Source organism: Mytilus trossulus, chromosome 12, assembly GCF_036588685.1.
Source record: "Mytilus trossulus isolate FHL-02 chromosome 12, PNRI_Mtr1.1.1.hap1, whole genome shotgun sequence".
NCBI lineage: Eukaryota > Metazoa > Mollusca > Bivalvia > Mytilida > Mytilidae > Mytilus > Mytilus trossulus.
The window spans coordinates 49,688,921-49,706,449 of NC_086384.1; the positions used below are offsets into that span (position 1 = coordinate 49,688,921).

The 17,529-nt window shown below is 33.6% G+C and overlaps 1 protein-coding gene across 4 annotated transcripts in view; it reads right to left on the reverse strand.

The window, feature by feature from the left end:
* LOC134692754 (glycine amidinotransferase, mitochondrial-like) overlaps positions 1-14,749 on the reverse strand; it is a 647,170-nt gene extending 632,421 nt beyond the window's left edge. For 2 of the 4 annotated variants that reach the window (XM_063553266.1, XM_063553264.1), the window contains exons 1-7: positions 14,612-14,744; positions 8,393-8,544; positions 7,053-7,316; positions 6,430-6,601; positions 5,471-5,636; positions 4,637-4,758; positions 161-311 (exon numbers count right to left, since the gene is read on the reverse strand). In XM_063553266.1, the coding sequence (XP_063409336.1) occupies positions 161-311; positions 4,637-4,758; positions 5,471-5,636; positions 6,430-6,601; positions 7,053-7,316; positions 8,393-8,505 (988 nt within the window). In that variant the 5' untranslated portion in view covers positions 8,506-8,544; positions 14,612-14,744. Of the gene's footprint in view, positions 1-160; positions 312-4,636; positions 4,759-5,470; positions 5,637-6,429; positions 6,602-7,052; positions 7,317-8,392; positions 8,545-14,611 lie in introns of all 4 variants that reach the window. The other 2 variants (XM_063553265.1, XM_063553267.1) reach the window with 2 other exon arrangements.
* Positions 14,750-17,529: the final 2,780 nt, after the last annotated feature.

A 17,529-nucleotide genomic window follows, 5' to 3' on the forward strand; every position in this document is an offset into this window, starting at 1 on the left:
AGGCATGGTCAAGGGAAACACTACATGTCCCTGTCTCCTATGGAAGGCATGGTCAAGGGTAACACTTCATGTCCCTGTCTTTTATGGCAGGCATGGTCAAGGGTAACACTACATGTCCTGTCTTTTATGGCAGGCATATATAAAAATAGATTTATCATACCTAATGACTCAAGGAAGTTGATGGTAGGTAATTCAGTTTCTTCAACAATTGCTCTATCTGGTCCTACCATTAACAGATTAATACTCAGCCAGGCACTAGACTCACAAGACTCGGGTACAACCATGCTGTTAGGGAATGGAGCATCTAATATCTAGGAAAAGAGAAGATAACAAATATCTAGAAAAACAAATTATTACTCGGTCAGGCACTAGACTCACAGGACTCGAGTACAACCATGCTGTTAGGGAATGGAGCATCTAGTATCTAGAAAAAAACAGAAAAAATATTTAGGTATGTTTCATTTGAACATGTATTTGTGGAGGCAGACTACACTGATGATGGAAAATGGGATTGCAGCTTTGTCTTGCTTTTTCAACAGAAGTTGAAAGGCTTGAAAAAACAAGCAAACCTTTTTTATTCAAAACCTTTAAAAAATAACAAACAAGATTGTATAACCAGATGCTAGGCAGGGCACAGCTTAAACCGACCGCAGAGGTTGAACCCTGAACGGTTGGGGCAAGTATGGACACAACATTCAAGCTGGATTCAGCTCTAAATTTGGGTTGTGATTAAATAGTTGACACAGCAAAGGTTTATGACACAGAATGAATGTGGTCTATATATATATAGCTAATGAACTTTAAAAAAAAATTTTGCCTTTGAGCCATTCACTTTGCTGTTGAATATTAATCCTCTCAAAAAAATGTTTGAAGAAATTTTCTTTTTATCTATGAAATCTGAAATGAAACAAGAGGCTCTCAAGAGCCTCAATCGCTCACCTTAATTCTTTTGGTTAAATCTCTCATCAATGATTATTTTGGCTTTTCAATTTATTTAAATGTTTTTTGGATCGTCCTATTTTCTTCAAAAGCCAAAAAAAATAATCATTTTCTCCTATGTTCTATTTTAGCCATAGTAGCTATGTTTCTTGACATACAAGGAAATAAAATATAAAATTTATACTAAATACTCTGAAACTCATTTAGCCTAAGTTTGGCTGAAATTGATACAGCAGTTTCAAAGGAGAAGATTTTTTAAAGTAGGTCAACATGATGAATAAATTGCGAAAAAAGTCCTTAAAGGGCAATAACTCCTTAAGGGGTCAATTGGCAATTTTGGTCAAATTGACTTAATTGAAGATCTTACTTTGCTGAACATCATTGCTGTTTACAGTTTATTTCTATCTATAATTATATTCAAGATAATAAACAAAAACAGCAAAATTTCCTTAAAATGATCAATTCAGGGGCAGCAACCCAACAACAGGTTGTCTGATTCATCTGAAAATTTCAGGGCAGATACATTGTAGATCTTGACCTGATAAACGATATAACCCCAGGTCAGATTTGCTCTAAATGCTTTGGTTTTTGAGTTATAAGCCAAAAACTGCATTTGATCCCTATGTTCTATTTTTAGCAATGGCGACCATGTTTGTTGATAGATCATAACTTCGGATACAATTTACAAACTAGATACCCTAAGGAACATTCAGTTAAAGTTTGGAAGTATTTGGCCCAGTAGTTTCAGAGGAGAAGAATTTTGTAAAAGATTTTTAAGATTTACGAAAAATGGTTGAAAATTGACTATAAAGGGCAATAACTCCTAAAGGGGTCAACTGACCATTTCTGTCATTTGACTTATTTGTAAATCTTACTTTGCTGAACATTATTGCTGTTTACAGTTTATCTCTATCTATAATAATATTCAAGATAATAACCAAAAACAGCAAAATTTCCTTAAAATTATCAATTCAGGGGCAGCAACCCAACAACAGGTTGTCTGATTCATCTGAAAATTTCAGGGCAGATAGATCTTGACCTGATAAACAATATAGCCCCAGGTCAGATTTGCTCTAAATGCTTTGGTTTTTGAGTTATAAGCCAAAAACTGCATTTGACCCCTATGTTCTATTTTTAGCAATGGCGACCATGTTTGTTGATAGATCATAACTTCGGATACAATTTACAAACTAGATACCCTAAGGAACATTCAGTTAAAGTTTGAAAGTATTTTGCCCAGTAGTTTCAGAGGAGAAGATTTTTGTAAAAGATTACTAAGATTTACGAAAAATGGTTAAAAATTGACTATAAAGGGCAATAACTCCTAAAGGGGTCAACTGACCATTTCCGTCATGTTGACTTATTTGAAGATCTTACTTTGCTGAACATTATTCCAAATTACAGTTTATCTCTATCTATAATAATATTCAAGATAATAACCAAAAACAGCAAAATTTCCTTAAAATTACCAATTCAGGGGCAGCAACCCAACAACAAATGTCTGATTCATCTGAAAATTTCAGGGCAGATAGATCTTGACCTGATAAACAAAATTACCCCCATGTCAGATTTGCTCTAAATGCTTTGGTTTTTGAGTTATAAGCCAAAAATTGCATTTGACCCCTATGTTCTATTTTTAGCAATGGCGACCATGTTTGTTGATAGATCAAAACTTCGGATACAATTTATAAATTAGATACCCTAAGGAACATTCAGTTAAAGTTTGAAAGTATTTGGCCCAGTAGTTTCAGAGGTGAAGATTCTTGAAATAGTTTACGACGACAGACGACGGACGACGGACGACAGACGACAGACGACAGACAACAGACGACGACGGACGCCAAGTGATGGCATAAGCTCACTTGTCCCTTCGGGACAGGTGAGCTAAAAAAATGACCCCCCCCCCCAATTTGTTTTCACATCCCCCTTTCCCTTATTTTAAAACTGATCTCAATTCAAAATTCTAATGATGTTTGCAACAATAACTACTCATTTAAATACATCATAAAATATTAAAATGTAAAAAAAGTGCTTGTTATCACTGACAATGACTGAATGGTAAAGATTGTTTTAATCTATCAGTTGGTAGTAAAACTGAATATACATTGTATATTGTATAAAACAATGATTTAAGTTGATTCAACTACTATTCTGGACAAAGAAAGAATTTCTTGCTATTGCACAATATTGTGCAATTAAATATTTCTTGCTATTGTGCAATACTGTGCAATTGAAAATATTTGCTATTGCACAATTCTGTGCAATTGAAGATTTCTTGCTATTGCACAATTGAAGATTTCTTGCTATTGCTGAATTTTTAACTGTGCAATTGAAAATTTCTTGCTATTGCACAATACTTATTATAATAATTTTGGATCCTGATTTGGACCAACTTGAAAACTGGGCCCATAATCAAAAATCTAAGTACATGTTTAGATTCAGCATATCAAAGAACCCCAAGGATCAAATTTTTGTTAAAATCAAACTAAGTTTAATTTTGGACCCTTTGGACCTTAATGTAGACCAATTTGAAACATGACCAAAAATTAAGAATCTACATACACAGTTAGATTCGGCATATCAAAGAACCCCAATTATTCATTTTTTTATGAAATCAAACAAAGTTTAATTTTGGACCCTTTGGGCCCTTTATTCCTAAACTGTTGGGACCTCAACTCCCAAAATCAATACCAACCTTCCTTTTATGGTCATAAACCTTATGTTTAAATTTCATAGATTTCTATTTATAAATACTAAGTTCTGGTGCGAAAACCAAGAAAAATGCTTATTTGGGTCCCTTTTTGGCCCCTAATTCCTAAACTGTCGGGAACTAAACTCCCAAAATCAATACCAACCTTCCTTTTGTGGTCATAAACATTTTGTTTAAATTTCATTGATTTCTATTTACTTAAACTAAAGTTATTGTGCGAAAACCAAGAATAATGCTTATTTGGGCCCTTTTTGGCCCCTAATTCCTAAAATGTTGGGACCAAAACTCCCAAAATCAATCCAAACCTTCCTTTTGTGGTCATAAACCTTGTGTTAAAATTTCATAGATTTCTATTCACTTTTACTAAAGTTAGAGTGTGAAAACTAAAAGTATTCGGACGACGACGACGCCAACGTGATAGCAATATACGACTCAAATTTTGGGGTTGTATAAAAAGGAAGATATGGTGTGATTGCCAATGAGACAACTATCCACAAAAGACCAAAATGACACAGACATTAACAACTATAGGTCACCGTACGGCTTTCAACAATGAGCTAAGCTGATTGTGTGCATATATATGTATATTGTACACAATTACCCTACTCGCACTGTCATTTTCTTTGTAAAAACTCTAATTTGGCATTAAAATTAGAAAGATCATACCATAGGGAACATGTGCACAAAGTTTCAAGTTGATTGGAATTCAACTTGACTAAAAACTTTAACCTGAAGTTGGACAGAGGGGCGGACCAACAGACATAAACTAAAGAATGTATAATTATGTATTAGATTAAAGAAAAGAAAAGTTGTGGTAAGCAGGAAAATTTGTATTGCCACCACATAAAAAAAAAAAAAAGATGATTTCAATTATCCGAAAAAAAAGTCAAAAATCATAGTAGTGGTTGATAGCTGGAGCATTGATTAGTTCCTTGTGTTGCAGGTTATAAGAAATTAAAATTACTGATTTAACTTATAGATACTCACTTCCCAAGATGAACCTGTGAATATTCTCTCTTTATCTTCCTTTGTGATTGGTCGATCTGGAGGGTTGACGAGGATTCCTTTCCTTTCATTGGTAGGTGGTACTAATGGGACCAGTGATGCATCTATTCAATTTTGAAAATAAGAATAAAATAACAAACTTATAGACTTTAACGATGTGTATCCTGAATCAATCAACTATTTAATAAGGCTGAGGACAAGTTCAATAAAATCATACATGGGACCCCAGGTGAATGCCGTTTCATCATCTGTTGGTGGTGTCAGAATTTTTTGTTTACTGTAAAAAATAACGTGTCTCCTGATTAGCTTATTTTGTTTTGTTTATCAGCTCATAAACATAATTTTTTCATGTGACCCTGATGTCATAAACATTTTTTTTTTATTACTAACCCAAGTTTAAAATGAATTTAAGAATTAAATTAAAAGCAATGATTGTAACATTTGTTCTGTGTATGAAAATATAACATACAAAATGTGATTAACACGTACTAAAAAAAATAGTAATCATTGTAATTATAGGACAACACTTTATCTTCCAAAAGGTACATTTTTATTTATTATTGTTTTCTCATAATTATAGCCAAAAGCACAAATAATTGTAAATAAAGGGCAATAACTCCTTATTCATTTGTTTTGTCAGAGAAAGTAAATTCATTAAAAATAAAATGGTGGACTACTAACTCTAAGGTCATGCAATCATCTTGACAAATAGTCATATTAAAAATAAAGAGGTATTGTTTTTCTTTATGACAAAATTGAAAACCACTTATTTACAGCTTACTCAAAAAATATATTAAATGTTTCAATATGTACAACCTATATGTACTGGATTCAGATCACCAGGAAAGTGAGCTTCGTGTACTCGATAACCACGAGATTTCACATGACGTCTGAGCCAATCAATGCCTTTTCTATTAGCTGTCATGCTCTGCTGCACAATCAGATCTTTTCCCAGTCTCAAAACTTCAGCTGCGTCAAAACACTAGCAAAATTTAAAAAATATTATACGATATGAAAATAAAATATGTCAAGTTTTAACTTTAAATGTGTATCTGGAGAGCATGATTTTAATTTCAAATAGTAAAAGTCCTCTATTAGATTCTAACTCGGTACCTCTGTGTAAGAAAGTCAGCGCTCTAACTGACAAAGCTCAGCAGCTTACGGCTGGATTAGTATCTACTACCCATACTAAGGGAAACAATCCTGTCAGACATGTGTTGTACACCTTACTGCTGAAAATGTAGAACATAATTTCCTATACCTGTAGGCAACTTACATTTAATGTCATCTATCTGCCATCCATGTGGTTTTGTCAATGGCAGTAGATTCTACTAGAATAAAATTGATTGATATAAAGCATGACTTCAACCTTATAGTCTCCCAGACAACAAAAGGTTTGAGGCCCACGACACATTTATAAAGTATCAATCGCCATATTGTTCTTCTACTATCGTCAATCTGTACCAAGTCAGTTGCCAGTAATTCAGTGGTTTTTTGCTCTCTGCTATATTTTTTTTTTTAAATGTTTTAGCATCAATCAGCCAGTTAGTTTTCTTGTTTAAATTGTTTCACAATTACTCATGCAAGGCCTTTAATTACTAAAAATTTGGTATGAATTTTGCTAATTGTTGATGCTGTACAGTGACAAATAGATAACGGCATAAAATAAAATATCCACAAAAATGTGATTTTTGTTCTCAATGCATAAAAACTGCCATCCACAAAACTTTGTGTCTGATATCAGTCATTTTTTTTATTTATTTATAAATACTTACTGGTTCTGCTTCATTGATTACATATTTATAATTTTGTATCCAGTCTTTACGTTCCTGACAATTTGTGTCGAAAGGAAAGTCTAAATTATACATGTTTTCTGACATGGTCGGCTTGGGAGCCATCGTCCATAACATGTCTTCATCCTTCTCAAAATAATCATTCAGTATTGTCCTGCAAGATTATTTCTTTTTATTTTTACAGTATTGAGCAAAATGTTGTAAAATACCAATTTTATACATAAAGATTATGGAAAAATAAAAAATTTAAATAAAAAGAAGCTATATTTAAATTCATTCTTTTTTTTTCTCCAGAAAAACCTTTAAAAAAACCCTCTAATGTGTATACATTGTTTGTATTTATCTGTCTTCTTAATCATGCCCTTGTAGGACTACTGTTGTTTTTCATATAAACCCCTTTTATAATGAGCTACAGACGTTAAAATTTTATGTATTGTCCGGGGAATGGATTTTTTTTTTTTTAATTGAAAATATTTCAAATAAAATAACACAGTATCTTTAAATTATAACTTCCGCTCTCCTCCTCTGATTTTAGGCATAATTTTGGGGGTTTTGTTTTTGGTTGAACACGTGGTTAAAACAAAACTTTTCACTCTAATATCTACCTGTATGCCATGGACTCAAAATATCGAGCTCTACTGCTCATAGTGGACTCAATAACTTCATTCCCGATAACCAGCAGGGTGTCACGTGGACAGGATGCTCCATGTTGATGCTCAATTGAAAAGAACGGTGTCCTCATGGGTTGTGTAAAATCAATTTTATCAGGTCTCCTAACTGTGACATTACACTGGAATCTAAGTACCCTCTCTAAGTTGTCAATCTGGAGAGCTGCTTTGTGTATGTATTCATCACTCTGTTTTCCTGTTCTTAGAAAAAATATCAAATAATAATTTTAATAATTAAGATCCATTTTCTATCCTATATATTAATTTAATCCTACTGCAATAATCAAGGTTAATTACTTTTATATAGCAGAAGATTTATATTTTAAGTATATTATACTTTTAGAAAAATATGTGGGACGGAAATGCTTCTCTCCATTAGAAGATACTTTTGTTATGGTCAGTGGTAAAAGGATAGACAGATCCAGGGGGCCTGGGCCCCTCCCCCTTCGGTGGGAACAACTTGATTGATTATATAGGGAATCACATTCTTGAGATGAGAATTAATTTTGTAATAAAAATATGGCTCTTTGGTAAACTATGTTTACTGTGTGTAATGCTGTGTGTTTGTTTATATCACATTGGCTAGGGTTGAGATGTCACAATACTTGTTTAGGCCCCATGCATTCATGTACCAGTTCCAATACGGAAACTCTTAAGCCTTTATTAGTCGTGTATGGTTTTTCTTTTTATTTTGGTTCATTTATTTGTTTATTGCTGCTTTTTTGTTTGGTGTTGTCTCTTTGAAACAATCCATGTCACCATTCTCAATTTTATTTTAAAACATAAATGCTGAAACATGTATAGGTCTAAATTAAAAACAATTGTTTTTGTTTGAATGATAGACATTTAATTCATAAGAATATTTAAAATACTGTTTATTAGTATTTCAAAATTTACATAACATATGCATATCAAAGTGAAGAGTATGCATCTTCATTATACATAAACATTTAAAACTTTGTATAGTATAGCATCATGATATACATGTACATGATTATCGCTATTTTATGCATTTTTCCTTTGATCTTTAAAATTTATTTGCGATAATTTTTCATATCATGCTTCTCACTCGAGATAGAAAATGTTCGCTAAAAACTAAGGAGACACATGCCATTGCTTACGAAATTTATCGTGATCATAGAGAAGATAGCAATAAACAGATTATCATTCGGGTCATCTCAACTCATTGCTTTTCTCGGTTTCTCCATCCTGGCTCAAGCGAGAAAATCATTGAGATGATTAACAATAATCTTTCATTATCACAAAAGATTCCATACCTGCTAGTAGGTAGATACCCTGGTTCTTTTTGAGGTGTACACCAAAAGTCTGGTATTCCCAATATGATTTCTTCTAAAGGATCCCATTCATTGTGAGAGTTCACTATTTTCATCTTCGTATCAGCTAGCTATAGGTTATTATAGAATGTCAGCTGAAAAATAATCATAGGTGTTACTTGACTCTTTAAAAATATTGCTGTCCATCCAGAATTAGGACGATACATTTTGTAATCATTCATTATACATGTAATATAAAAACCAATTGAAGAAAAGTTAGGGGAGATTTTTTGTTCTGCTACAGTGACTTCATTTGCATGATGCATGCCTTGTTTGTTTGTTTATATTCATGTTATTGTCTCTTATAATTATATGTATGTTAAATAACGATTTAAACAGTGCATCATAAGCCTTTTTGGCTGACTGAAGTTTTATACATGTATTATGTATTAGGGAGCTACCATTTGATTTGTATGGGGGGGGGGGGGGGGGCTAGGATGAAAAATTTTGTCCTGCATTTTTTTTAGTTGTAATCTCTGTCCTGCCTTTTTATTTTTCACTCTATCCCGTCCTGCTTTTTTTTTTTTTAGTTTATCCTGACTTTTTTTTTTGGCAAGTGTCTCATCCTGCCTATTTTTTTAAATTTCATCCTAGCCCCCCCCCCCCCATAAAAATCAAATGCTAGCTCCCTTAATGTAACGATATACTTTATATTTAGGTTGCACTATAATATAAAACAATTCTTCTTCTATCATGTCTATCATGTCTATTGTATATGTTTTTATATTCAGTGAAAAGCTCATTAAAATATGTTTGTCAAATATAATTATATGCAGAAAAAAACGTTTTTACTTAATTAAGTCATTATTCACTCCCATCTATATGCCATCTGTACATGTTTATAAATCTAACAATATTGAATAGTAATTGTAATAGAGCTGTTTCCCTTTTGTGAAACATTGTGTTGTATGTCGCCCTATGGTTGGGTTGTTGTCTCTTTGACACATTCCCCATTTCCTTCTCAGTTTTTTTTAAATAATCACCACTGACAGCTGAAGAATTTGAGTGTAATGCATGGTTTTTTAATCTGTATCTAAAATAATTAAAAAGTTAGTTTTCAAATAGAGTATATTCCTCTTTGTTCCAATAGTACTTTCTCTTTGTGATTTGTTTTGATTAAAATATCGTTGCTGTTACACAAAAACCTTGTATCTCAATTTCTTCGGAAATCTTTTTATCAATTATTTAGGATTAAATATATGTATGTTCCACTGTATGCGAAAATATCTGATCTACTAACCAATCATTAATAGCCTGAATTCTGACATGTGACGAAAAAGTGTAGTCGGATTGGTGAGACATTTTTTTGTGGAAAAATATCGTATATATATCAAAAGACAAACATATGGCACGGCAGCTGACATTATAACAGGTACTGTTTTAACAATTTTAGGTTCTGAAAGCTAATATAGCTTATAATAAATAATGAAAAGCTTTGAAAATACGATATAGGTGCAAAAATATTTGCTCGTCTTGGTAATCATGGTAATCAATAGGTTATATAGAAGATCAGATATTTTCGCATACAGAATAGAAAAGAATATCTTTATTTACCAAATTAGGGCCTCTGGAGGGCATATCATACAGACAATATTATTATAAACAATAACATATGCAATACACACACAATAAAAGATATGTAACAAGTGTTATAAAAATAATAAAATAAAATAATATACCACAGAAAATACACTCAACAAAATAGTAGCAATGTATTATTATTCAATGAATACTATGTTGAAATTGACTCAAGTGTACCCAGTAAGTGTATCTTCACTTTGAAAAGACAAACATGAGGCATTAGTAGTTTGTGCAGAGAAATGTCAATATAAAAAATACAAAAGGACCCAATAAAAAACAAAACAATTAAGCACTCCCACATTTGACTATGAGGTATACTGCAAATAACAAAGTACAACAATGAAGTATATTTAATAAAGGATATTTAATATGACTTATCTGCAGAAAACACCAAGAGTCGGTGCTTAAAGGGGAGTCCCTACTTGTACTTAATGCAGATGAGTCAAGCTCCTAAATTATTTAAAATATATTTTAAAAACATATTTTTAAGATTATAGATTCTGTGTCCAGCCAGCAAGGATCATCAAGGGAGGGTGCCAAAGAATTTGAAATTCTTCTTATGATCTGTGCAGGCTTAACAGGGTATCCAAATTCATATTAAAGAGTTATAATGAATTAGTTATTGCAGATTAAGTTGTCCTTTGATTCTTAGTATCTTCTACATATTTATAAAATGCAAATAGTACATTGGGATCCTCATTATTCATTATCCAAATTAATTTGTTATCAATATTTAAATTTTGAAAGTTTGGACAAGATTTTAATATATTTTGCATCAATTCCTCTCTTTTTAATAAATGAGTGTCACATTTAAATAAAAAATGAACTTCATCCTCAACCTCACCCGAGACAAATTTGGTTTTGTCGAAGAGTACCCTGGTATCTACCAGATTCCATTTGCAATTTGTGAGCAGATATTCTCAATCTAGTAATACATATTTCCTTAGCTAAAAATGAGGGGCCTGATGGGAAGGTCTCATCACGATTCACGAGTTGATTTTTTTGTCAATCACGAGTCACAGAAAATAAATTTCCATGATCACGGATCACGAAAATATAAAAGAGTATCACCAACCAATCTCGATAATAGAGATTCAGAAGCTGGTTGTTTGTGTTGTAGATTGGTGCAATTAAGCTACAATCAAATACATTACTGGCTCATTACTTGTTTACATGTTGAATTCTCCCATGTTCTAAATTAAATCGTTAAAAACAGTCACATTCTGACTTCTTTTATTGTATAATAATAATATTTCATAGTTTTTCATATTTATTTTGTCAATAACATTTCCTGCTGAGCCTGATTGTTCTCCCACTCCTGCTGGTTGTCCCTTAAAAAAAACTAAGACATTCTGGGGTGTCAATAACATTGTCCGTTTCTTCAGTGTAGTCCACATCTGATTCTGAATCATATTCAGAAACTTGATCGTAGTCCGTGTTACCTTCTTCAGCTATTGAAGGAAATGTGATTTTTTTCACTTATGTTACTGTAAGTTGCATTTTCCTACACATTAAGTGGTAATGTGCCAGTGTTGTACATTGTCTTTTGCTGTCATACTGATCTTTGTCGAACACACTTTCCGAAATCCTGGGCCCACTCACGCATTTCTCGTTCCTGGTCCTTTGACAGCAGGGCGTTTGGTTTCAAGTGCTCCATAGCACTCAGGGACGACAATGGCTTGTCATTTTCAGGAATAGGGTAATAAGAGGAGGGATGCGTAAAGTAGAAGTCAGCCCACAGGACAATCCTTTTTATTCCCTCATATATTTATACCGAATTGCTTAAGTTCCAGGCATGTTCTAACACAGTTGGTAATTGGCATTTGAAATGTCCAAGAGCATGTAAGTTTTCAAGCATACAGTGAGACAAGACAACATGTTAATGGGAATTGACGAGTTAATTGAAGTTATTTGACTTTGCAAATAACTCAGTTCACTATATATGGATCATGTCTAAGGACTTCAAAGTTTTCGATGATATGGTTCCATCTGGCCCATTAAGTTGTCTGTCTGTGTCTAGAATAACTTGAACGCTTCGTACAGTTTCATGAAGATAGTCCGATAACCGTCGAACAATGTCTTTTGCTTCCTCAAGATTAGCCCTTTCGACATTTTGATGTTTGAAATGTACCCCAAAAGCTTGATACAGCAATTTCAAATGTGTCAAAAACCTGACAGAACCTTTCATGTCTGTAATAACCTTCACACAACCGGTTTGGGCATTGTAAACGAATATGTTTTTCATTTCAGTACAGAGGGAGAAAAGCTGAGAAAATGAAGCTTTGTCACAAGGTCCATTATCATTACCTATTTGTCCAGTACCAGCTACAACTCTAACCGATGGTCCACTAATTTCTTTGACTTGATTGCTTCCCGAATCACAGAAAATAACAGTTTCGCCATATCCAGATACACTTGAACATAAAGTACACTCCCCAGTACCATTAGTTAGTTTTCTTAGGCCATAATAAATAATAGGTTGGTTTGCCCAAACGCTACCTACCCAGAAAAAAGCTGCCTACTCAAATTTTTTTATTGTTCTGATTTGAAGAAGTTTTTTTTTTAATCAAATAGGCATGAAGACTAATAAACATCTGATACTTCAATTTATTTTTTTGAAGAAAAAAAAAGAAAATGCCTATCTACCTACCCACTGTCTCAACCTTTGGGTAGGGTTTGAACAAACCAAACTATTTTTAAGTGTGGCCTTACTGCTACGCCTATGACCTAATTGCACTTTTAAAACTATCGCGCCACTTCAACTTTTTAAGCCAAGATAGACAACTCAATAGACGTATTTACACTTGTATGCAAATTTGTCCGCCATTACATAACATCACACAGGTTCCCGTAAACTTTGACTTCATAATTCAAAACATATGACGTCACAACTAAAAAGTGATTGTTGCTTGACGTCAAAAGGTTATTTGGAGGTGATGTAAGGTCATTTGGAGGCAAGATACAGCTAAATACCAAAAGTGTAAATATGTTTATGGAACTCTTTATTTCCGTAATGAAAAAAAAAATCACGAGAACGAAATATATGTCTCAATCACGATTCACAAACATAAAATTCCAATGAAAACAATTCACGAACAATGGTTTCATCACGAATCACGAAAAAAATAAATCTGTAGAAAAACGGATCACGATAGCGAAAATACGCCGATCACGAAGAACGGAAATAACCCATCAGCCCCCTCAAAAATGTCAAATTATTGACAAATAATTTTCAAAACCGAAGTTGCACTTGAATGTTACATAAGTTCGTAGTTTACCATCTTTATGTATATATCTAGCTGTTTTTTGAATATTTTTCAGGAATATGCTTTTCTATGCCTGACATTTTTTCCCTTAAAATATTAGTTGATCCATACCAAGAGGTTTTTTTTTTGTTTCAAATAGCTTTTTAGAACAATTATATGCAGCTTTTAACAAAGGAAATAATGAGTCAATATTTTCTAAACGATGCCAATATCCTAAAACATGTTTGACTATATCATAGTGAAGTGGAAAACGGCCCAATTCAGACAAAACTGCAAAGTTTGTACTTTTTCTATTAACGCCTAAAATATAATTGCAGAATTTAATATGAAGTTTTTCACAAAGTATCCTTGAGTAAATTGTATCCACTGTTATGTTTTCAACGTGCAGTAAAGGGATTGAAATATCCCCAAATTTCACACCCGTATAAAAGTATAGGCTTTATTGTACATGGTCAAAAACATGAATTGCATTTTTAACAGTAGGATTATGCACTAAAAAAATCATTACATAGTTTGAAGTATAATTTTAAGGCTCTTTGGTATAAATCATTCTGAGCATATGAAAAAGAACATGATGCATTAAATTGGATACCCAAATATTTATAATTAGTTACACACTCCAGCTCATCTTTGTTGAAAATACATATAAATCTAATTCTAAATAATAGATTAATAGATTTCAGTTTTTACTGCCTTGTGTAAAATTAGCAAAACTTTAGAATCAAGGTTTTTTTTTTTTTGCATAACAGCGACAATATGCTATATAATTGGTCATTTAATTTGATTATACATGTTAGAGAACTTTATTGAGTTAAAAAGAATATTTTACCAGCCCCCCCCCCCTTTTGTGAGAAAAATTTGGTTGATTATATAGGCATGACTGGAGCTGGCCCCCTCTTAAGTCAGTCAGAGGGCCCCCTTAGGAAAAGTAATAGATCCGCCACTGAAAGCTTTCGAAATGACGGATAGCGTTTATTCCGACCCAAAACCACAGGCACTTGTTTCTGTCAATATGGGGTACACACACAATACCGTTGTTCTTAATGTTTCCACAGGAATCGGAAGTTCTATCAATAAAATTCTGTAAATAATTCTATTGATAGTCGACCTTATTATTTACAGAATTTTATGCCTCGGAAGTTCTATCAATAAAATTCTGTAAAGAATAAGGTCGACTATCAATAGAGCTTCTCGTAGAAGCTCTATTGATAGTCGACCTTATTATTTACAGAATTTTATTGATAGAACTTCCGATTCCTGTGATGTTTCATATAAGTGGGGTAGTTCTTTTTCCCTCTGCTTAGGGGAAACATACCTTTACGTATGTACTAACGTGTCAAAAAATATGCTTGAAAATACTGGAGATCAATCTCTGTAGAAGTACCACATGTTTTGTGTTTACATTCGACCGGAAGTAAAAAGAAAAAAGTTTGCGGTTGACTATCTTTTTTTTGACTGTGGTTATTTGACCGGCACCTGCAAAATATAAAAACATGCTATTTTGTCGGCTCTGCTGAAAATATATCTCATTCAGAGGTGGATTAAAGGAGGCCAAGGCGCCCGGGTCCCCCTCCCCCTTTTCTGGGAAAAAATGGTTGATTATATAGGAATCATATAGGGAAACACTGAAGCATGACCGGAGCGCCCCCCCCCCCCTTCTTAGGCAGCAACCATTTGATTTTCTGGGGGGCTATGTTTTTTTTTCTGTACAAACAATCTATTTCTTCGGCGACAAATCGAAAACAATTTCTTTCTTTCAATTTTAGCATTACATATAGTGGCAGCTGAGGATGAAGCAAACAATTTTTTTTTCTCAGGGTCCAAAACAAATTATTTTTTCACCAAAAATTGGAAACAAACTTTTTTTTTCCAAAAAAAATCCATAGCTCCCCTATATATATTTAAAAACTTTTGTTACTGACACTCATATAAACCTGACTTTGAAAAGTGAATATGACACAAAGTGAAGTTAATTAATATGATGTACAGTGGTTGTAGTCTGTTGATGTATAGTTTAATGTGTTTCTCGTTTTGATATAGATAAGACCGTTGGTTTTCCCGTTTCAATGATTTTACACCAGTAATTTGCTGTTCGGTGTGATCCAAGGCTCCGTGTTGGAGGCCTTACCTTAAAAGAGGGACGAAAGATACCAAAGGGACAGTCAAACTCATAAATCTAAAACAAACTGACAACGCCATGGCTAAAAATGAAAAAGACAAACAGAAAAACAATAGTACACATGACACAACATAGAAAACTAAAGAATAAACAACACGAACCCCACCAAAAACTAGGGGTGATCTCAGGTGCTCCACATGCGGCACCCGTCGTGTTGCTTATGTGATTACAAATCCGGTAAATAGTCTTAATTCGGTAGGTCAAATTTATGAAAGGGAAGGGGATTGTATACGTAGTTACGACGTAAGGAACATATCCGATATCATTTGTGAAACGGTTATTCCATAACAGTCAACCAACTCGTGATGGCGTCCGTAAAATTTACGAAGGGATGATTTCAACTTCACCATTTGGAACTCTTGGTTTAATAGCTTCCTTGTGAGCAGTAACCCTCTATCAAGAAAATCATGATAGGAAATGCAAGCACGGGAATATCGTATCAATTGGGAGATATATACCCCGTATGCAGGTGCTGCTGGAATGTTGCTACTTAGAAATGGAAAGTTCACAATTGGAAAGCTGAAATCATCTCTATTGTCGTAAAGTTTTGTCTTCAACCGACCCTCATTGTCAATTTATAGATGTAAGTCAAGATATGAAGCCGACTTAACTGTATCTGTAGTATCCTTTATCTCCAATTCGATAGGATAGATGCGTTCCACATAGTCACCAAATTTTAAATTGTTTAGTGAAAGAACGTCATCTATATAGCGGAAAGTAGAGTTAAAGGATATTGCTAACTTCTTATCCTTCTTCCTAAGAAGTTCCTGCATGAAGTCAGCCTCATAATAATAAAGAAACAAATCGGCAAGTAGAGGGGCACAGTTTGTTCCCATTGGGATGCCGACAGTCTGTTGAAAAACACGTCCTCCGAACGTAACAAATATGTTGTCAATCAAGAAATCAAGCATCTTGATAATATCGGTTTCAGAGAATTTTTTGTTTGAATCAGAGTGATTCTTTACAAAGTAGGATTTATTCCTCCCCAAGACAAGATACTTGTATCTACGTTGGCCATTCTTTTTTATGAAGCAAAGTAATACCAACTCTTTTAATTTGTCTTTTAGTTTGGAATGTGGAATACTTGTGTAAAGAGTAGAAAAGTCAAACGTTTTAATACTGTTACAAGATGAAAGAGATTGAGATTGTATGTACTCTAAAAGATCTTTGGAATTTTTAAGTATCCACATCTGATTCACGCCACCTCTAGAATAGGCAGTTTCACAATAACTTTGAAGCCCGTCTTTGATTGTTGATAAAATAGATGTTAATAATTTAGAAAGGGGTTTCGTGGAGCACTTGGGAGACCCAGCAATATACCGTTGTTTGTAAGGACACTTATGTAGTTTAGGTATCCAATACAGTGATGGAAGATCCAGTTCTTCATCTTTGGTTGAAATACCAAAGGAACAAAGAACAGACCTATGATTATCCAGGATTTCCTCTTTGGTAAGTGTCGTGAGGGTATATGTTGAGTTTCCAAGTGAATTGTCTATACCTAATTCGTTTATCAAGCAATTAATGTAATGACTTTTACAGACAAAAACGATGTTATTTGGGGCTTTGTCTGCGGGGACAACAACATACTTATCATTGAGGTCGGATAGGTGTTTAGCAACATATGCGTCTTTGAAGATTGACGTAGCATGGGCATTGATGGACCCATTCAGTTTCTTAATTCTGATTTGTCATTAACGACCTCACTGCCTTAATCCATTCGGATAAAGTGTCTACGTCTTCCTTCTCGCGCTTAGCCCATTGCCTGGCATAATCCTTGTATTTCCAATTGATGGATTTAGGCTCACGATATTTCGGACCTTTCTATAACACATTTCGTAGAGAAGTGTTATTAACAATGTTAAGGTAACTGGTAATAACGTGGCCAGCAGGATTATATGTGAATTGGGAACTAGCACAAGTGCAATCAGGAGGTTTAGACTTGAAGTCGTCAATATCGAGATCCTGCAAAACGCGTTTGTAATTGAAAATTTTAGTTGCAATATGTTTGGTATAGGTATAAGAAATTATTGGTACAGACTGATCTTTGAAATAAG